The 22,363-nt window shown below is 43.1% G+C and overlaps 1 protein-coding gene across 5 annotated transcripts in view; it reads right to left on the reverse strand.

Annotated features, from left to right (window-relative positions):
* Rere (arginine-glutamic acid dipeptide repeats) overlaps window positions 1-22,363 on the reverse strand; it is a 315,974-nt gene that overhangs the window by 112,683 nt on the left and 180,928 nt on the right. For all 5 annotated transcript variants that reach the window (XM_045148710.1, XM_045148711.1, XM_045148709.1 and 2 more), the window contains one exon: window positions 8,883-8,981. In XM_045148710.1, the coding sequence (XP_045004645.1) occupies window positions 8,883-8,981 (99 nt within the window). The remainder of the gene's footprint in view (window positions 1-8,882; window positions 8,982-22,363) is intronic.

Genomic DNA, 22,363 nt, shown 5'->3' on the forward strand with positions numbered 1-22,363 from the left:
AGAAAAACCCAAGTTTGATTCCCCAGGACCCAGCTGCACAAGGGGGCACACACGTCTGGAGTTCATTTGCAGTGGTTAGAGACCCTGGCATGCCCATTCTCTCTCTCTCTCCTTCTCTGTCAAATAAATATTTTTAAAAAATATGCTGGGTATGGTGGCGCATGCCTTTAATCCCAGCACTCAGAGGCAGAAGTAGGAGGAGCGCCATGAGTTTGAGGCCATCCTGAGACTACTCAGTGAATTCCAGGTCAGCCTGAGCTACAGTGAAACCCTATCTCGAGAAACCAAAACATATATTTATTTGACAGAGTGAGTGAGAAAGGAGCAGATAGAGAGACAATGGGTACACTATGGCCTCTAGCCATTGCAAAGAACTCCAGACACATGTGCCACCATGTGCATCTGGCTTTATTTGGGTACTGGGAAATTGAGCCTGGGTCCTTTAGCTTTGCCGGCAAGTGCCTTAAGTGCTAAGCCATCTCTCCAGCCCTGAATGTGACATTTTAAAAGCAAGCCCCGAGATTGTGGGTGACAGTGAGAGGCTTCTTCGTCACCCTATCCCCTCCCTCCTTTGCTTTCACTTCCACAACCTCCACTGCTCTGGGACCTTAACCTTAATTTTGTTGTGAATTCCATTTTCTTCAGCTGCCACACTAGCAGTAAATAAAATTCATTGTGTTTTTGCCCCGCTAAGCAGCTCTGTCTTCTGGCACATCTAGATGCCTGGCTAGTAAGAGTGAATAATAAAAACAATGTTTTCTGAAGCAGACATTCCAAAAAGGGCTTAACAAAGGCATCTGAAGATGTTGCTGGGGAAAGACACCATGCAAACAGCCGTGTGTGTCTACTCTGTGTGAGTAACTCCTAGGCCATCCACACCAGCTCACTGGATTACAGATATTCAGAGAATTAGTTTGCTGTGTCATGACAATTTTGAAAAGAAGATTCTCATTTATACTGATGATAAGCAGCTTTACATTGAAGGAAGGGTGAGATGTTTTAAAGTCTACGAATTGTTCAATAAATCCGTGTACATGACCAATTAAAGTTTATCACTATTGTAGATTAACAGCCTTTGGATAAAAATTTCAGAGCTTATTTGTGCCTAGCTGTTCAGCTCAATGCATTACAACTAAACTGGTATAAAATATTTAGCGGGTGGCATATTTCAAGATAAAAGCTATAGTTACCCAAGATGAAATGGAAATATGCTAAAATATTGTAAGCAAAAAAACCTTCACCTTGAACACCTGTGATTTTTGCTGAAAGATAACTCAACATGAAAATAATTTCAAAACCCAAATGTAGCCACAAGACCAGAAGCAATGGGTGAAGTACAAAGCCTGCTAGAGCAACCCATCTTACAACCCAGAAAGCCTGTCCAAGCTCCACCAGGAAAATGCAGGCCCTGGATTTTAAAAAGAACTCAACTGGCATCACCATCAACAGCCGAATGCTAACTAAGAGCACAGCATCCCGCGGTGATGGAACGCCAGTGCAATGAGTGACAACAGCAGCAAGGCTACCCTACCTTGCAGGCAATCAATCAATGAAACTCATTCCTAATGACCCAGCCCTGGAAGGGCGGCTGAAGCTGTTCCCATAAGGTGTCGCTCATTCAGCCTGGAGTCTTTGTATTACATTTAAATGTGTTCATCATGTTTAATTACAAACCTAATGACCTAGAATTGTTTTTTGTTTTTACATTCTGGTTTGCACTTCTTCCTTTTTCTTTTCATCAATTCTACCAATTTGCCTGACTTCCTGAAAAGGAACAGCGTTTTTTGTTTATGGTTTTAAAAAATATATTTCATTTGTTTATTTCTGTATTTGAGAGCGGGGGCTAGGGGGAAGGAAAGAATAGGCACACCACAGGCTTTAGTCACACTGCAAATGAACTCCAGATGCCTGTGCCACTTTATGCATCTGGCTTTATGTGAGTACTAAGGAATCAAACCTAGATCCTTTGGCTTTGCAGGTAAGTGCCTCAGCCTCTAAGCCATCTCTCCAGGCCAGGAGCAATGTCTTTTTAAAAAAATATTTTATTTTTATTTATTTATTAGACAGAGAAAGAGAGAGAGAGAGAGAATGGGTGCGACAGGACCTCCAGCCACAGGAAACGAACTCCAGACACATGCAACCCCTTGTGCATCTGGCTAATGTGCGTTCTAGGGAATCGAACCTGGGTCCTTTGGCTTTGTAGGCAAATGCCTTAACTGTGAAACCATCCCTCCAACCCCAGGAGCAATGTTTTTAACATAACATATGTATAGCCATCATTAAAATTCTCATAGGAAGTATCCAACCATTTCCTTTGGCTCCATCCTTGTCCATGCCATAGTATATGAAAAGCTTCATGAATTTAATTAGCATTTCTTCCAAAATGCTTCTCTGACCTGGCTCAGTTAATCTAATCTATAAAATAAGTCATTAAACTAGCTACCAAGGTGATTCTTTTTTCTTTTGTTTTTCCCAAGGCGATTCTTGCATTTGTTCTACAGAATAGAAATCATGTGCAGCATCTAGTACGGGGATTTGACAGGAAATGGCATAAATCTGGTTCAAGAAACAAGAGCTAAAGAATCACAATCCAAAAGCCACCTCAACTAGAAACACCATATCTATACCAGACAAATTTTAAGAGGAGCTGCTACAAGTGTAGAATGAAGGCTTCCTATCGTGTGATTCTGAGGTCGAAGAGCTCCAGAACTAGTGACAGCTGGGTGACTTGGAAAGAAGGGGTTGGATGAGAAATGACGATGCTGATGACTGAAGCAGTGTAGGGGTTGGCAGGATCCTAAAGGTAAACTCGTCTTGGCAAAAAGCAGAAAGTGTCCTTGAGCCTCTAAGTAGTAGCCTGGTTAGTATTCATCTCATAGTGGACACCTTGCTGGAGGCCAGAAATGCCAGACAAGTTCTCCTTTCCTAGCAATGTGAATAAAATTATTCCCTTTCCTGGAACTTTGCAGGCAAGTGCCTTAACCACCAAGCCATCCTTCTAGCCATTTTATTTTATTTTTAATTTTTTGTTTACTTTTATTTATTTGAAAGCGACAGACAAGAAGAGAAAGAGGCAGAGAGAGAGACAGAGAGAATGGGTGCACCAGGGCCTCCAGCCACTGCAAACAAACTCTAGATGCATGTACATCTGGCTTATGTGGGTCCTGGGCAATCGAGCCTCAAACCAGGGTTCCTAGGCTTCACAAGCAAGCACTTAACTGCTAAGCCATCTCTCCAGCCCTATTTTATTTTTCTGAAGTAGGGTCTCTAGCCCCAGACTGACCTGGAATTCACTCTAGTTCCAGGATGGCCTTGAACTCAGAGTGGGATTAAAGGTGTGTGCTACCACACCTGGACCCATGCCTTTATTTCCAGCACTTGGAAGGCAGAGGTAGGAGGATCACCAGAGTTTGAGGCCAACCTGTGATTACATAGTGAATTCTAGGTCAGCTTGGGCTACAGTGATAATCTACCCTGAAAAATAAATAATAAAATTAAGGTAAGGGCTACCATGCCGAGCCTTTTAAAAATTTTACTTTTTTAAAATTCATTTTTACTTGAGAGAGGAAGGGAGAAAGAAACATAGATAGATAGACAGATAGATAGATAGATAGATAGATAGATAGATAGATAGATAGATAGATAGATAGGGAGGGAGGGAGGGAGGGAGGGAGGGAGGGAGGGAGGGAGGGAGGGAATGGGCACGCCAGGGTCTTTAGCCACTGCAAACTCCAGATACATGTGCCACCTTGTGCATCTGGCTTACGTGGGACCTGGGGAATCGAACCTGGGTCATTTGGCTTTGCAGGCAAACACCATAACTGCTAGGCCATATCTCCTGCACTAATTTGTTTTTTAAATGCAGGGTCTCTCTCTCTCTAGCCTAGGCTGATCTGGAATTCAATATATAGTCTCAGGGTGGCCTCGAATGCACAGTGATCCTCCTACCTCTGCCACTCAAGTGCTGGGATTAAAGTTATGTGCCCCCACACCCAGACTTTTGTTTTGGTTTGGTTTTTCTAGGTAGAGATTCACTGTAGCCCAGGCTGACCTAGAACTCACTATGTCTTCTCAGGGTAGCCTTGAACTCACAGTGATCATCCTACCTCGGCCTTCTGAGTGCTGACATTGAAGGCGTGTACCACCACTCCCAGCTCGCAGGCTTCATTTTAAAAATATTCTTTCACTACTTTATTTGTAAGCAAAGATATAGAGACAGAAGAGACACACAGACAGAATAGCATACCAGGGCCTCTAGCCACTGTAAACAGACTCAAGATGCACACACCACTTTGTGCATCTGGCTTTACATGGGTATAGGGGAAATGAATTTACTTTGGTTCTTAGGCTTTGCAGGCAAGTGCCTTAATAGCTGAGCCATCTCTCCAGCCCTCAGTGGCATTCTAATTCCTGGGTTACAGTCCAACCAAGAGCTATGAGTGGCTTTGCTGATCCCAAAGACATCTCAAATTCATGTATCATGATAATGGAGATGATGATTAAAAAAAAAAAACCTTGAAAGCTTTTTTTATCTTATTTTTTTGGGAGGGGGAGGGATTTTCAAGGTAGGGTCTCGCTCTAGACCATAAGATCACCTTTAGGCTTGTATGTAAAAATTTTAATGGTAATTCATAAATACCACTTTTTAAAAATGTCAGTCTGCCAGGTGTGGTGGCAAGGTAGGAGGACTGCCATGAGTTCAAGGCCACCCTGAGACAACATAGTGAATTCCAGGTCAGCCTGGGCTAGAGTGAGACCCTACCTTGAAAAGCCAAAGCTCTGAGCCAGGTATGGTGGTACATGCCTCTAATACCAGTACTTGGGAGGCAGAGTTAGGAGGATCACCGTGAGTTTGAGGCTACCCTGGGACTAAAGAGTGAGTCCCAGGTCAGCCTGAGCAAGAAAAAATAAGATAAAATAAAATGTTGGTCTGAAAATGATCTTAATTTTAGTTAAGAACTTTTCCAGTTGGAGATGGTAGTGCACACCTTTAATCCCAGCACTCAGGAGGCAGAAGTAGGAGGATTGCTGTGAGTTTGAGGATACCCTGAGACTATATAGTGAGTTCCAGGTCAGCCTGGGCTAGAGTGAAACCCTACCTCAAAAAAATGCAGAAGAAAAAAAAAAGAATTTTTTCCAAACAAGGACTGATTAGATGGCTAAGTGGATCAAGTGCTTGCTGTACAAGTGTGCAGACCAGACTCTGGATCCCCAGAACCCAATTAGTCAGTTGTGTTATCAGGTATAAATGCCTACAGTGACATGGGAGGAAGATAGGGGAATCCTGAAATTGCCGGCCAGTACACTGTGGACTGATACCCTAGATTGTTCTCTGACCTCCACATGTGTGCCATGGCACATACATCTACACATAAACACATATTCCTTTTTTTGTTGTTTTTTTTTTCCTTTCTTTTGAGGTGGGGTGTCACTTTAGCCCTGGAATGCACTATGTAGTCTCAGGGTGGCCTCAAACTCATGGCAAATCCTCCTACCTCTGCCTCCCAAGTGCTGGGATTAAAGGCCTGAGCCACCATGCCCAGCTAAACAAAACAAAACAAAAAATTTAAAAAGGGGGGGGGAGGGCTGGAGAGATGGCTTAGTGGTTAAGGTGCTTGCCTGCAAAGACAAACCAAAGGACCCAAGTTCAATTCCCCAGGACCCACGTTAGTCAGATGCACAAAGGGGTGCACACGTCTCGAGTCTGTTTGCAGTGGCTGGCAGCCCTGGTGCACCCAGTCTCTCCCCCCTTTCTCTGTCAAATAAATAAATAAATAAAATACTTTTAAAAACCCCAAAAGATATGAGAATATATTCATCAAAAGCTTCCTTCAACCTATCAATCATTCCATCACTCCCTCTCAATCCAGTGTCCAGATCTGAGGCTATTATAGAAAGCAAAACTTAACTTTCACAAATAAGAGAACCAGCATTTGATCCTTGGGCTCTGCCAGGACTGGATGACTGCCAAAATGGTTCTCCAAACAAGAAGCAAGCATGATCAAAATGAGCCCAAACCAACTTGGACATGTGCACTTAAGGGTCATTCTTCGGCACTTAGAATGTTCACCACTTTATTTGAAAAACAAAGTTATGCTCTTTCTGATGCCTGAGGCTCCTTTTTCCCCCTCCTCACTGCAGAAAATCCCCTAGCAGCAGTCATTGTGGTTGACATAAGCAACCACTGCAGAAAAAGGAAATCAGCTTTCTTGTAAGCAGAAGAGAGGACTTTGTTGTGTACTTTAAAAATTCCAGAGGGAACTAAAGGTCATGAGAGCAGGGACAGTCAGGGCTAACAAGGAGCAGAAGGTGGAGCAGAAAGGGAGGGACAGTGGGTAGATATTGCAACAGAGGGGCAGAAAAGTAGGGAAGGTGAGGACCCCCAGAGGCAGGGTGATAGGAGGGAAAGAACCAAAAGTGAGCTGACAGGATGCTATTAGAAGGAATACTGGTGTGACGTCTCAAAACAACTGAAGTTAATGTTTATGCTTTGGCCAGCATTTGTTCTGAACATTCCTTTCTGTTTTTTGCCCCCCCCCCCCCTCCCCAGGTAGGGTCTCACTCTAGCACAGGCTGACCTGGAATTCACTCTAGTTATCCTCCTATCTCTGCCTCCCAAACGCTGGGATTAAAGGCATGCACCACCATGTCTGGCCATCTATCCTTTTTTTGTTTGTTTGTTTGTTTGTATGTTGTTTCAAGGTAGGGTCCCACTCTAGCTCAGGCTGACATGAAATTCACTATGTAGTCTAGTCTCAGGGTGGCCTCGAACTCACAGGGATCCTCCTACCTCTGAATCCCAAGTGCTGAGATTAAAGGTGTGGACCACCATGCCTGGCAAGCTATGCTTCCCTCTTTTGATTAATCATCTTCATTGACCTATGAGACCCCAAGATAAATTCAAGTAATCAATGCAATTCCAGGCAATGCATAACTTGGCATGCTTGGGTTTATTTTTTTAATGTCTTTTTAAATTTTTTTTTTATTTATTTGCAAGTAGAGAGAGACAATGGGCACTACAGGGCCTCTAGCTACCTTAAACAAACTCCACATGCATACACCTTTAATCCCACTCTGAGTTCAAGGCCATCCTGGAACTAGAGTGAATTCCAGGTCAGTCTGGGGCTAGAGACCCTACTTCAGAAAAGTAAAATAGGGCTGGAGAGATGGCTTAGCAGTTAAGTGCTTGCTTGTGAAGCCTAGGAACCCTGGTTTGAGGCTCGATTGCCCAGGACCCACATAAGCCAGATGTACAAGGTGGCGCATGCATCTAGAGTTTGTTTGCAGTGGCTGGAGGCCCTGGTGCACCCATTCTCTCTGTCTCTCTTTCTCTCTGCCTGTTTCTCTTCTTGTATATCTGGCTTTACATGGACACTGGGGAACTGAACTCATGTCCTTAGGTTTTATAGGCAACCACCTTAACTGCTGAACCATCTCTCCAGCCCTTTATTTTTTTTAATATTAGGAGGGTAGGCATACCTTTAATCCTAACACTTAGGAGGTAAAGGTAGGAGGATCACTGTGAGTTCAAAGCCAGCATGGGACTACACAGTGAATGGAGTTCAGCCTGGGGTAGAGAAAGACTCTACCATAAAAAAATTAAACACAAAAAGCCCCCAAATTTTTGCCAGGCATGAAGGTGCACACCTTTAATCCCAGCACAGAGGTAGGAAGATCACTGTTAAAAGTTCGAGTCCACCCTGAGACTACATATTGAATTCCAGGTCAGCCCGGGCTACAGCAAGACCCTATATCAAAAAAAGCGGGGGGAGGCCACAGAGATGGTTTAGTGATTAAGTGCTTGCCTGTGAAGCCAAAGGACCCTGGCTCAAGGCTCAATTCCCTAGGACCCATGTCAGCCAGATGCACAAGGGGGCACACACATCTGGAGTTTGTTTGCAGTGGGTGGAGGCCCTGGCACACTCATGCTCCCTCTATATCTGCCTCTTTCTCTCTGTCACTCTCAAATAAATAAATAAATAAATAAATAAATAAATAAATAAATAAATAATTTAAAAAATCTTTTCTTTAAATTTATGTATTTGAGAGAAAGAGAGGGTGTGCCAGCGCCTCTTGCACCTGCAAAAAAAAAAAAAAAAAAAAAAGATTCTAGATGCAGCCCGTGTCTGGCTTTACAAGGGTACTGGGGAACTGAACCTGGCTAAGAGGCTAAGCTTGTGAATTTAACAGCTAAATCATCTCCCCAGCCCCATTTTAAATTGTTATGTGTGTGTGTGTGTTTGTTTTTATGAAGCAGGGTCTCACTCTACCCCAGGCTCGTCTCAAACTCACAGCAATTCTCCTAACTCTGCCTTCCCAGTGCTGAGATTAAAGGGGTGCTCTACCACATCCAACTGTTTCTATTTTGTTGTTGTTGTTGTTGAGGTGGGGTCTCATGCTATTAACCTAGAGCTCACTCTGTAGCCCAGACAAGCCTTGAACTCACAACAATCCTGGCGTGCACCATCATGTCCAGTTTATTCTTGGGTTTTAAAGTAGAAAGGTATCACAAACTATCTTGCACCAAAAACAAACAAAACAACAAACAGAGGGGGTTATGATCATGGTATGTTGTTTATAAGTACGGAAGTGGTCAGTAACAAGTTAAAAAGTTTTAAAAAAGAAAAAGCAACCTTTTAGAAGTAATTATATTTTTTTCTCCTTTCTTCTCTCCATGAAACTTTCCTATCATCTATAAAACTACTCATACTAAAATCAAGTCTTCCTGTGCATTATGAGACTTGACAACACTTCCCTTTTAACTGCTGCACGCCATGGATGTGTCTTCTGAATGAACCCCTCTTCCCGAGGCAACAAGATCACACATTGAGAAGGGACACCTAATGACCCAGTGCCCACAGCACACACAGTTCCATGCTCACCACATCATCTTCTGTCCAGCACTTCTCGATCAGCTTAGGCACGGGCTTCTTCACCAGGCGCTGCAGGGCTTTGCCAGCATCGTAGCTGCTTTCATGGAGCTGAGACAACAAATACCCCTTGTTAATTAACTACACCAAAAAGCAGACACAGAGGCAAATCAATGACCACAAGCCCTATATCTGTTCTCCTTAGTGAAGAAGCATGAAAATGGGTGATGCAAACTCACTCAGCCAGTGTCACCCACCACTGTCCTCCCACCCTGCTTCTTGGGAAGAGTGTTACATAGTGCTAAAATGTTCCCCTAGTGCACAAGTGTTGAAGGCTAGGTTCCCAGTGTAATGGGAAAGAGGCACAAACATTAAGGGAGAGGAGACACAAGTCTCTCTCTCTTAATTTATTTTTCTCAATTTTTCCCATGGTAATAACCGCCCTCCCCCCCCACCACTTTCCCCTTTGAAATTAAATTTTTTTTTTTTTTTTGAGGTAAGGTGTCGCTGTAGCCTAGGCTGATCTAGAATTCACTATGTAGTCTCAGGGTGCCCTCAAACTCACAGTGATCCTCCTACCTCTGGCTCCCAAGTACTGGGATTTAAAGTCATGCCATGCACTACCATGCCTGGCTTGCTTTATTTATTTATTTATTTATTTATTTATTTATTTATTTATTTATTTTCAAGATAGGGTCTCCTCTAGTCCAGGCTGACCTGGAATTAACTCTTAGTCTCAGGGTGGTCCCAAACTCACAGCAATCCTCCTCTCTCTGCCTCCTGAGTGCTGAGATTAAAGGCATGCACCACCACACCTGACTCAGCTGGCTCTTTATAAATATATGTAATTTATTTGCAGGGGGAGAGAATGAGAATGGGTATACCAGAGTCTACTGCCACTACAAACAAACTCCAGACACTTTTATCTGGCTTTGTGTGAGACCTAGGGAATAAAACCCATGCCATCACACTTTCCAAACAAGTGTCTTTAACCACTGGACCATCTCTACAGTCTTTTTTCTTTTGCTTCACAGACATCAGGAAGTGAGAAGCTTCCCCAAACACTTCCTGCTATGGAAAGCAGCCTCACTACAAGCACAGACTACAGAACAAGTGACTATGGATTGAAACCTCAAAAAATAAGCCTCTGAATCTGAATCATTTCAGGTGTCTGTTACAGTCACAGAAAGCTAATCAGCACAGGGAAGGGAAGAAGGAAAGCAGGAAACATTTCAGAAGAGGAATGGCATTAAGAATGACACAGAGAGGGCTGGGGAGATAGCCCAGCAACTAAGGCACTCGCCTCCAAAGCCTAAAACCTGGGTTCAATTCCCAAGTACCCACATAAAGCCAGATATACAAAGTGGTGCATGTATCTGGAGTTCATTTGCAGTGGCTTGAGGTCCTGGTGTGTCCATTCTCTCTGTCTCTCTTCTGTCTTATCTCTTTCTGTTTACAAATAAATAAAGTATGTATTATTCTGAACATGCAGCCCAGATCAGTGCTCAGTATATCCCATGCACTCATTGCCTTAGCTAATTTTGTTAAATGAAAATCCATTTTTCATCCTTGTTAATATTATTTAATTTTAAAGTATATGAAACGTTCAGATGGTTTCAAAAGGCAAAACTAGAATAAAAAGGAAGTGGCTCCACCTTCTCTTCATTTATTGTTTTCAATTTTTTTTAAATCTTTTTATTTATTTGAGAGAGAAAGAGAAGCAGATAGAATAGGCAGGCTAGGGCCTCCAGCCATTGCAAATCAACTCCAGATACATGTGCCACTTTCTGCATCTGGCTTATATGGGTCCTGGCGAATTGAACCTGGGTCCTTTGGCTTTGCAGGCAAGCTCCTTAGCTGCTAAGCCATCTCTCCAGCCCATCTCTCTTCATTTTTGAGTCAGGGATTCATGCGGTACAGGATGGACTGGAACTCACTGTGTAGCTGAAAATGGCTTTTAACTCCTGATCCTCTTACCTCTACCCTCCAAGTACTAGGATTACAGGACAGAACTACCATGCCTAATTTTTTATAGAGGGACTTACTGGTTTTTTGAAGTAGGGTCTCATTCTAGCTCAGGGTGACCTGGAATTCACTATGTAGTCTCAGGGTGGCCTTGAACTCACAGTGATCCACCTACTTCTGCCTCTTGAGTGATGGGATTAAAGGCGTGCACCACTATGCCTGGCTCACTTTCCCCTTTGAAATTCCATTCTCCATCATATACCCTCCCCCTCTCAATCAGTCTCTCTTATTTTAATGTCATCATCTTATCTTCCTACTATGATGGTCTTGTGTAGGTAGTGTCAGGCACTGTGAGGTCATGGATATGCAGGCCATTTTGTGTCCGGAGGAGCACATTGTAAGGAGTCCTACCCTTCCTCTGGCTCTTATATTCTTTCCACCACCTATTCTGCATTAGACCCTGAGCCTTGGAAGGTATGAAGGTGTAATTGAGATATTTCAGTGCTGAGCACTCACTCCTCTGTCACTTCTCAGCACCATGACGCCTTCTCCTAATGAACGTGCCACCTTGTGCATCTAGTTGACATGGGTATTGGGAAATCAAACCTAGGTCCTTAGGCTTCTCAGGCAAATGAAAAGCCATCTTCCAAGTCCCAGCACAGCCTTTTGGGGTTTGAGGTAGTTTTATTGTAGTCCAGGTTAACTTAGAATTCACTATGTAGTCTCAGACAGGCTTCAAAGTCACAGCAATCCTCCTACATCAGCCTCCCTTCCCCCAGTGCTGGGACTAAAGGCATGTGCCAAACCATGTCTGGCTTTACTTTTCTGAAGTATAAAAAGATTAAAAGCAAAGTTAGACACCCCTACTTTGCTGAATATCTAAAATGAGTATTTGCCAAGTCCTATAATATGACTTTTAATGTGATAACATGGTCTGAAACTGAAGAGAAGGAACAACTATATTCCTATTCAATTTAAACAGTAGGTCATTAGGCTTTGTAAGCAAGTATCTTAACTACTGAGCCACCTAACCAGCCCTTTAGTGACAGATACACACACACACATACTGGTTTTTTTTTAAATTATTTATTTATTTGAGAGAGCGAGAGAGGGAAAGAGGTAGAGAGAGAGAGAGAGAGAGAGAGAGGGAGGGAGAGAATGGGCACGCCAGCCACTGCAAACGAACTCCAGACGCATGGCCCCCTTGTGCATGTGGCTTCCATGGGTCCTGGGGAACCGAATCAAGGTCCTTTGGCTTTGCAGGCAAACACCTTAAGTGCTAAGCCATCTCCCCAACCCACGCCTTGGGTTTTTTTGAGGTATGGTCTCACTGTAGTCCAGGCTGCAATGAAATTCACTATGTGGTCTCAGTGTAGCCTCAAACTCACAGTGATCCACCTACTTCTGCCTCCCATGTGCTGGGATTAAAGACATGTACCCCCACACTCAGCTTTTTCCTTTAGTGATAATTTAAAGTCAAATATTAAGTTGATCAAGTTGAAATTTCTAACACAAAAACCAAGATAAAATTGACAGTTCATAGGAGATGAATATAACAGTATGGATTACTAGTCAGAAGGTGTGAAGATTTCCAGTGCCCAGGAGGCTGAGGTAGGAGGGTCACTGTTCTAGGCCACCCTGAGAATAATTCCACATCAGCCTGGGCTAGAGTAAGACCCTACACCTTGGAGCACCCCCCCTCAATTTTTTTTTTTAATTTGTATGCCTGACATGAGAAGATTACACCTAAGAACTTAAGGCCCAGCTAAAAAGCTAACTGTCAAGCGGATGAAGTGGAATCAAATATCATTAATCCGTATGACATTTCTGCCTTTCTATGAACCAAGGAGAGCATTAAGCTACAACTGGAGAGATGTGATGTGAGCAGCTTGCTGAACTTGCAGCTGATGGGTTTATCAGAGAGGATGGCTGCTGCACAAGGCCCTCACAGCTGAATTCCTAGGGCATATCCCACACAGAGCTTCCTTTAGGGCACAATTCAGCTCACACTCTCACCTGAAAAGGCTGTTGTTGCATTGGCCAGGGAAATGGCTCTGGAGATAGCTCAGTCAGTAAGGTACTTGCCTGCCAACACTTGAGGACCTAAGTTCAATTCCCAAAACCCACGTTTAAAAAAAAAAAAAAAAGCCGGGGGGTGGGGTACCGGAGAGATGCCTGAGTGCTTAAGACACTTGCCTACAAAGCCTAAGGAACCAAGTTCAATTTCCTTGTATCCACATAAACCCAGATGCACAAGATGATGCATGCATGCATCTGGAGTTCAATTTCAGTGTCTAGAGGCCCTGGAGTGCTCATTTTCTCTCTCTCTTTCCCTCTCCCTCTCTCTCCCTCTCTCTCAAATAAAACAAACAAACATTTTTTAAATGCCAACATGTGCTTGGTGGTGCATGCCTTTAATCAAATCACCCTGAGTTTGAGACTACATAGTGAACTGCAGGTCAGCCTGGGCCCAGAGTGAAACCTTACTTCAAAAACTCAAACCAGCCGGGTGTGGTGGCGCACACCTTTAATCCCAGCATTCGGGAGGCAGAGGTAGAAGGATCGCCATTAGTTCAAGGCCACCCTGAGACTCCATAGTGAATTCCAGGTCAGCCTGGGCTAGAGCAAGACCCTACCTCGAAAAACCAAAAAAAAAAAAAAAAAAAAAAACTCAAACCAAACCAAAAACAAAAACAAGAGCAAGTATGGTCACCCAGGCCTTTAATCCCAGCACTCTGGAGGTCGAGGCCAGCCTGAGACTACATGATGAATTCCAGGACAGCCTGGGATAGAGGTAGATCACAGCTCAAAAAAAAAAGCTAGGTGTGGTAGACCTACCCTCTAATCCCAACTCTAGGGTGACAGAGGTGGGTAGATCCTGGGACTAGATGACAATTAGGCAAGTTTCAAGCCAGTGAGAGACTTTGTCTCAAAAAAATCAAAGGGGGACTGAAGAGATGGCTTAGCGGTTAAGGCACTTGCCTGCAAAGCCAAAGGATCCCGGTTCAATTCTCCAGGACCCACATAAGCCAGATGCACAAGGAGAAACATGCATCTGGAGTTCATTTGTAGTGGCTGGAGACCCTGGCATGCCCAAAAGAATAACACCCTAGGTCATTCTTTAGCCTGTAAACAAACACATATACACATACAATTTTATGCAAACACACACTGAGCAGCTATAAACATGGTGGGTGCTCAGCCTCCTCCCCTGGGCTTCTAGGTTCTCAATTTTTTTTTTTTTTAGCCGAGGCTGACCTGGAATTCACTATGTTGTCTCAGAGTGGCCTTGAACTCACAGCAATATACCTACTCCTGCCTCCTGAGTGCTGGGAGTTAAGGTGTGTGCTAATGCACCTGGATTTTTTTTTTTTAATAGTTTGAATTTACCCAATTGTAAAGCAATACACTTTTAGACTTGTTCAATATTCAATATTATTTGAGATTAGCTTCTCCAGCTCATTTCTAGATGAGAGGTGGCTCCTATGGGAAATTATTAGGTAGGAATGAACCAAGGGATAGGGAACAAGGCTTCCTACCCTTTTAAAATAATCCCTTATGTTTTTTTTAAAATATTTTATGTACTTATTTGCAAGCAGAGATAATAGACTAGATACATACAGAATGGGTGTGCAGGGCCTCCAGCCACTACAAACTCCAGATGCATGTGCCACTTTGTGCATCTGACTTTACATGGGTACTGAGGAATCAAACCTGGGTGGTTAGGCTTTGTAGGCAAGTGCCTTAACCACTGAGCCAACCACTCTACTCCTATATCTTGAAAGTGCTTACTTTGCCAAGCATGAGCTGAGTTTGAACCCTAAAACTCATTTAAAAAGGGGGGAGTATCCAGGCATGGTGGTGCACACCTTTAATCCCAGCACTAGGGAGGCAGAGGTAGGAGGAGGCCACCCTGAAACTACATAGTAAATTCCAGGTCAGCCTGGGCTAGAGTGAGACCCTACCTCAAAAACGAACCAAAACCAAATGGGGGGGTGGGTGGGAGATAGCTCAGTGGTTTAAGTGCTTACTTCAGTGGGAGTTTAATGCCCCAATACCCACATAAATCCAGATACACAAAGTGGTGCATGCATCTGGAGTTCATTTGCAGTGGTAAGAACCCAGGTGCACTCATCCATATACATAGTAAAGAATAGGTGCACTAGGATTCTTCCATAAAACTCATAGGGATCCTATCTCTACCTCTTGAGTTCTGGGATTAAAGGCATGCATCACCAAGCCTGGCTATAAATGTTTTTTGTTTTGTTGTTGTTTATCTAGGTAGGGTCTGGCTCTAGCCCAGGCTGACCTGAAATTCACTCTGTAGTCTCAGTGTGCCTTCAAACTCATGGCAAACCACCTACCTTGGGCTCCCAAGTGCTTGGATTAAAGGCATGTGCCACCATGCCTGGCTCTACAAATATATTTATTTTATTGACAACTTCCCTAAATGTAAACAATATCCCATGGTAATGCCCTCCTTCTCCCCACTTTCCCCTTTCAAACTTCACTCTCTATCATATCACCTCCCCCTCTCAACCAATCTTTTTATCTACAAATATTTTTTAAAATATATTTTATTTATTTATTTATTTGAGAAAAAGGTAGAGAGTAAGAGAAAGAGAATGGGCACACCAGGCCTTCAGCCACTGCACATGAACTCCAGAGGCATGTGTCCCCTTGTACATATGGCTTACATGGGTCCTGGAGAATCGAACTGGGATCTTTTGGCTTTGCAGGCAAGTGCCTTAACCACTAAGCCATCTCTCTAGTCCAATCTAAAAACATATATTTTTAAAATATTTTACTTTATTTATTTATGAGAGACAGAGAAAGGGAAGGAGGGGCATAGAGAGAGAATGGGCATACCAGGGCCTCCAGCCACTGCAAACGAACTCCAGATGCATGAGCCACACATGCATCTGGCTTATGTGGGACCTGGAGAATCGAACCCAGGTCCTTAAGCTTTGTAGGCAAGTGCCTTACCTGCTAAGCCATCTCTCCAGTCCTACAAATATATAAATATATATTTATTAAAAGGACTGTAGCATTAGTTCCAAGTCAGCCTGGGCTAGAGACTCTTCTTTGAAAAAAAAAAAAAATCCTGAGAAGTATTACTTGGGAGATGGCTCAAAGGTCAAAAAGTGCTTGCTTGCAAAACCCGCCAGCCTGAGCTGACCCTACTACGGATCAATTCCCCAATACCCGGGTCAAGCCAGTTGCTCAAAGTGGCATATGTGGTGAGTTTGTTTGCAGTGGCAAGAAGCTCTGTAGTGCCCAATTCTGTCTCTTTCTCTGCTCACAAACCAGCCAACCTTATTTAAGAAGCTGGCATGCCAAAAAAAGAAGAAGAAGAAGAAAGAAGAAGGAGGAGGAGGAGGAGGAGGAGGAAGAAGAAGGAAGAAGGAGGAGGAAGAAAGAAGAAGAAGAAGAAGAAGAAGAAAGAAGAAGAAAGAAGAAGAAGAAGGAAGAAGAAGGAGGAGGAGGAAGAAGAAGAAAGGAGGAGGAGGAGGAGGAGAAGGAAGAAGAAGAAAGAAGAAGAAGAAGGAAGAAGAAGAAAGAAGGAGGGGAGGGAAGGAAGGAAGGAAGGAAGGAAGGGAGGAAGGGAGGGAGGGAGGGAGGGAGGGAGGGAGGGAGGGAAGGAAGGAGGGAGGGAAGGAAGGAGGGGGGGAGGGGGGGGACAATGACGACAAAGCTGGTATGCTGATACACACTTACAATCCCAGCACGGGAGAAGGAAGACAGGAGGACAGACGCTGTCTGAAAAAAGGTGGATGGCATTCCTGAGGAACCAGACCCTAGGAGATCCTCTGGCCTCCATATGTACTCACACATGAACACAGAAATACATTACTTATTAAAAAAATCTTTTAGGGCTGGAGAGATGGCTTAGCAGTTAAGGCATTTGCCTGCAAAGACAAAGGATCCCAGTTCAATTCTCTATGACCCACATAAGCCAGATGCACAAGGGGGCGCATGCATCTGTAGTTTGTTTACAGTGGCTAGAGGCCCTGGCAGGCCTATTCTCTCTCTCTCCCTCTGCCTCTGCCTCTTTAATCTCTCAAATTAAGTAAATAAGTAATAAAATATTTAAAAATAAACTTTAGGGCATGCGCCCCCATGTGCATCTGGCTTACGCAGGTCCTGGTAGATCGAACAGGATCCTCTGGCTTTGAAGGCAGATGCCTTAACCACTAAACCATCTCTTCATTCCTAACAATTTTTTATTTTTAAGTGAGTGCACACGCCTTTAATCGCAGCACTCAGGAGGCAGAGCTAGGAGGATAGCCATGACTTCAAGGTCAACCTGAGACTACATAATGAATTCCAGGTCAGCCTGGGCTAGAGCAGGACTGCCTCCAAAAACAAAACAAAACTAAAATAAAATAACTATGACCATCTTTCCTGATATAGAAATAAGAGTCCAGGCAGCCTCTATTCACAATAGCTAGGAAATGGAACCAGCCTAGATACCTCTCAGCTAATGAATGGATAATCAAGATGTACAGTGGAATTCTATTCAGTAAAGAAAAATAAAATGAAATTTACAGGGAAATGGATGGATCTGGAAAAGATTATACTTAGTGAGGTAATACAGGCCCAGAAAGCCAAATGTCACATGTTCTTGCTCATATGTGGATCCTAGCTACAAATATTTGAACTTGTATGTGCAGTGGAATAAAACTCAGTAGCAGAGGATGTAAGGGGGGGAGGAGAGGGGGGTGCTTACGGGGATGGTACTGTACATGTGTAAGCAGAACAGATTATTGTCTGTGGAAAGGCTTAAGTGAGGTCAGGGGACGAGATTGAGTATAGGAAAAGGTTAATCAAAATCTAAGAGGGTACAAGTAAATCATATGGAAACCTACTTTTCTGGACAATGAAACACTGAGAAGTCACAGACTATTAAATGAAAATTTTCAATGCCACAGATGGGACACCTTCCAGTGAGTTGTTGGCCAGGGAGATCCCTTATACCAAAACATTACAGGCCATTGCCAAGGCTCATGGTTTCCCACCAGGAACAGATGGTAAGACCCTATTGCTGAAGACTTCACATACTTAGGCTACAAGGTCACTAAGAAATCTTGCTGGAGCTGAGCTGGAAACCTCCTCTGTGTAGACCAGCTGACAAAAAGGTAGAAAAAGTTACAATGCATACAGTTCCACAGGAAAGAGAGAAATCACCAGTGGAGATTAAAAAAAAAAAAAAAAAAACAGTGGATACTCCAAGCCTTAAATTTGGCTAGTCAGGCCAAATGAGCCAATGGGTGCAATAATGGCATGTCTGTTATGGGGGAAACCAACTGCTCTCCAATTGCACTGGAGGCTCAATCCACGGAGGGAATACTGAAAACCTATGACAGAGGAAGCCATGAGCCTTAGGGTGTAATGTCTGCTGGTGTCTGGCTAAATGTATAGACTATGCTCACCAAACTGCCTTGAAAGCACTTCTCTTAATGATCATACACACACATCAATGCTACTCTCACTTTTGGTTAGAGAAGCTTCTCTTTTCAGATGGCAGTGACCTTGGGATGACTCCAAAGGCACCATAATGCTGAGCAGAAGTGACAGAGGATTGCTCAGCACTGAAACATCTCTATCACACCTACCAGGGCTCAGGGCCCATTGCAGAAGAGTTAGTGGAAAGAATGTAAGAGCCTAAGGAAGAATAGGACTCCTTACAATACACTCCTCCAGAAACAAAATGGCCTGGATATCCACAACCTCACAGTGCCTGATACTTCTAAACAAGACCATCCTAATAGGTAGAAAAGATGATGATATCAAAATAAAAGAGATTGACAGAACTGGGCATGGTGGCACACACCTTTAATCCCAGCACTTGGGAGGCAGAAGTCGGAGGATGGCTGTGAGTTTGAGGCCACCCTAAGACTACATAGTGAATTCAATGTCAGCCTGAGCTAGAGTGAGACCTTACCTCAAAAACCTAAATAAAGCCAGGCATGGTAGCACACGCCTTTAATCCCAGCACTCGGGAGGCAGAGGTAGGAGGAATGCCATGAGTTCAAGGCCACCCTGAGATGACAGAGTTAATTCCAGGTCAGCGTGGACCAGAGTGAGACCCTACCTCGGAAAAAAAAAAAAAAAAACTAAATAAAAAAATAGTATTAATAATAAATAAATAAAAGAGATTGATTGAGAGGGGGAAGGGGTATGGTGGAGAGTGGAGTTGCAAAAGGAAAAGTGCGTGTGGAGAGGGAATTACCATAGTGTATTGTCTATGATTATGAAAGTTGTCAAAAAAAATATCTTTTATGTATTTGCAAGCAGAGAGAGGAGGAGAGAAGTGGAGAGAGACAAAAGCAGGCAAACACCAGGGATTCCAGGGGCTGCAAATTCACTCATGATGTATGGCTTTATGTGGGTACTAGGGAATGGAATCTTGGACATAAGGCTTTGCAGGCAAGCACTGTCATCACAGAACCATCTCTCCAGCCCCACATAACAATCTTTGAAGAAATAGTTCTACTCCCTTTATTCATGGGAGATGTTCCAAGGCGTTCTGTGGATGCCTGAAAAGGCACTGTATGCACTGGGTATTTTCCTGAACAGCCATATAAATGATAAAGTATAAAGTAAATAAAGCACTTGAAAAGGCCAACAGTGACTACTAATAAAACAGAATAATTAAAGCCGGGTATGGTGGTGCACACCTTTATTCCCAGTACTTGGGAGGCAAAGGTAGAAGGATCACGGTGAGTTCAAGGCCACCCTGAGACTACATAGTGAATTCCAGGTCAACCTGGGCTAGAGTGAGACCCTTCCTCAGGAAAAAAAGAAAAAAATTGTCAGAGCAAGGAATGATGGCTTTTTCACGTGCCTCCATCACAAATGATCCCAGTTAGCTGTTATCCAGCAAACTGTCCTGTGGCCCCTTCACTTGTACCAAAGCCAATAGCAGCTTCTGAGCAGCACTTGACTTGGTTCTCCTATAACAACAATGAGCACTCTACTCAAAGGCAGAACGAAAATACTGCATAGAAAGTATCCATTTCATCAGCTGAACCAAAACCTCTCAACCCAGTGGTTTCAGGTAATGAGATCTGAGTCATGGTGGTCAGGCTCTTATTGCCAGATCAGTCCCAAGTCAGCTGAGTGGAGGTTTACATTTGTCAAATGCATACCCAACCACTGGCCCCCATCTTGTCACAAAACACTGGGGAGCATTTACATGAGACAGAAACTGTAAAGAAACTCTGAAAATTAAAATAGTTATAGGGCTGGAGAGATGGCTTAGTGAAAAAGATGATTGCCTGCAAAACCAAAGGACCCAGGTAAGGACCCCGGAAGCATGTAAGCCAGGTGCACCAGGTGATGCATATATCTGTAGTTCCTTTGCAACGGATGAAGTACCTGACATGCCTACTCTCTTTCAAAAAAATTAAAAATAAAATAAAATAGTTATAGATTCTATTGTGGTATCCACATAACATTTTCAATACATGGCTAAGATAACAAACAACAAAAGGCTCAAGACAGCCAAAGACACTCATTACAATCCCTGACCCCCTCCTGATGAGCAGTAAGAAAGGATCATGCTGCAAGAAGAAAAACATTTCTGCATAATTGCCCAAGTTAAATCTGCTACTCTTACTCTGCCTGACAAATCATTCCTTATTTAATACTTTCTATAATTTAATGTATGTAAGTGCTTTACTGGCAAGCTTCTCAAAAGAATAAATAATACTTAATGACTGCCTACAGTTTAATTAACTCATGATTGAACTTCTCATGGATTGCCATAAACATTAAATTATATCCTTTCTCCAAGCTGCCATGGATAGAAATCTCATTTCAAGCTTTAACTCTCCTGCCTAAACCATTCTAAAATTTCAGCAAATCTGTATGTTGGACACAGAGGTGAGAGAAGAAACCTTAATGCCTGGTTATAAAGTATGTTATTTTATAGAGCAAGGACGAGGTCTTAATTTAAATAAGATTGAAAATGTGCACATGTCCGAACACCTCATTTATATTACAGCAGTCATTAAACATCTCTGGATCTCTGGCACTCTTATTAGCATAAACTCTGTGCATTAGCACAAGGTTTCAAGTTTCTACCCTGGCTTCTCATCTTAGCTGCCATTTTCTGTCTGCGTGATGTTGCAAATAAATTTTCCTTTGGCATGGCTCAGCTGTCAGGCACCACTGTTCTATAATGAGCCCATGAATTACATCTCCTTGCTCTGACATCTCTGGTCTCACACATCAAAATATTGTTCTTCAATTGTAATTTATAACTTAATTTAAATGTCCCTTTTCTGTGACCTTTTAGATCAAATGGCAGTGCATCTGGCAGTTTCTAGTACAGCAGAGCACCCTTTTGCAATTATAGCCATTATAATAACTGTAGGAAAAGCCTCTCTGAATTAGACTGCTTTCATGGCAAATATTAAATATTTGCAATCCATTATTAACAATGAAAATCCAGTCTTCTGCTATGCAAAATACACTGTTTATATATGACAAAAATTGTCAAAATAGCCCAGAAAGGCAAAAAGCAAACAGCTCTTATAGCTCTGATTGTATTTTGTTTTCCCCTCAGGTCTTCTGTCTTTTTCCTTTTTTTTTTTTATTTTTTTTTTTTTTTGAGAGAGAGAGAGACAGAGAGAGAGACAGAGACACACACTGAGACTGAATGGGCGTGCCGGAGCCTTTCAGCCACTGTGAACAAATTCCAGACGTGTGTACCCCCTTGTGGGCATGCATGGCATTGCATGCTTGCATCACTGTTGGAGCAGGCTATATGTGGGATCTGAAGGATTCAAAGAGGAGTTCTTAGACTTTGCAGGCAAGCGCCTTAGCTGCTAAGCCCCTTCTCCAGCCCCCTCGGGTTGTTTTTGTTTTTAATTTTTTGAGGCAGGGTCTCATTCTAGCTCAGGCTGACCTGGAATGTGTAGTTTCTTGAACTCATGGCAACCTCCTCCTATCTCTACCAATACAACCGAATCCCCTCCCCTCATGTGTTTTTAATTATTTCAACAATTAAAATTAAAAATATCTTGTAGCTGACAGAAAGCTGGAAGCTGGAAGAAGCCATTTTACATGTAGTTCAATGGGAGAAAGAGATATCACCAGTGATGATACTCAACAGTGGACACTGCAAGCCTTATAATTGGCCAGCCAGGCCAAATGAGCCAATGGATGCAATAGTGGCACATCTATCATGGTGGAAACGAACTGCCCTCCAATTGGACTGGAGGCCTGCTCCATGGCAGGGAATACATCCCTGATACTGAAAACTTAAAACAGGGGTTTGTCATGAGCCCCAGGGGTGTAACATCTGCTGATGTCTGGACAAATGTATATACTATGCTTATCAAACTGCCCAATAAGCACTTCTCTTATATTCATACCCTTTTATTAATCCTACTCTCACTTTGGGTAGAGAATCTTCTCTTTTCAGATGGCAGTGACCTTGGGATGACTTAGAAGGTATCATTATGCTGGAAAGAAGGATCTGGAGTAACATCTTGATCACACCTTACAAGGCGCAGGGT

This window comes from Jaculus jaculus, chromosome 5 (genome assembly GCF_020740685.1).
Source record: "Jaculus jaculus isolate mJacJac1 chromosome 5, mJacJac1.mat.Y.cur, whole genome shotgun sequence".
NCBI classification, from domain to species: domain Eukaryota; kingdom Metazoa; phylum Chordata; class Mammalia; order Rodentia; family Dipodidae; genus Jaculus; species Jaculus jaculus.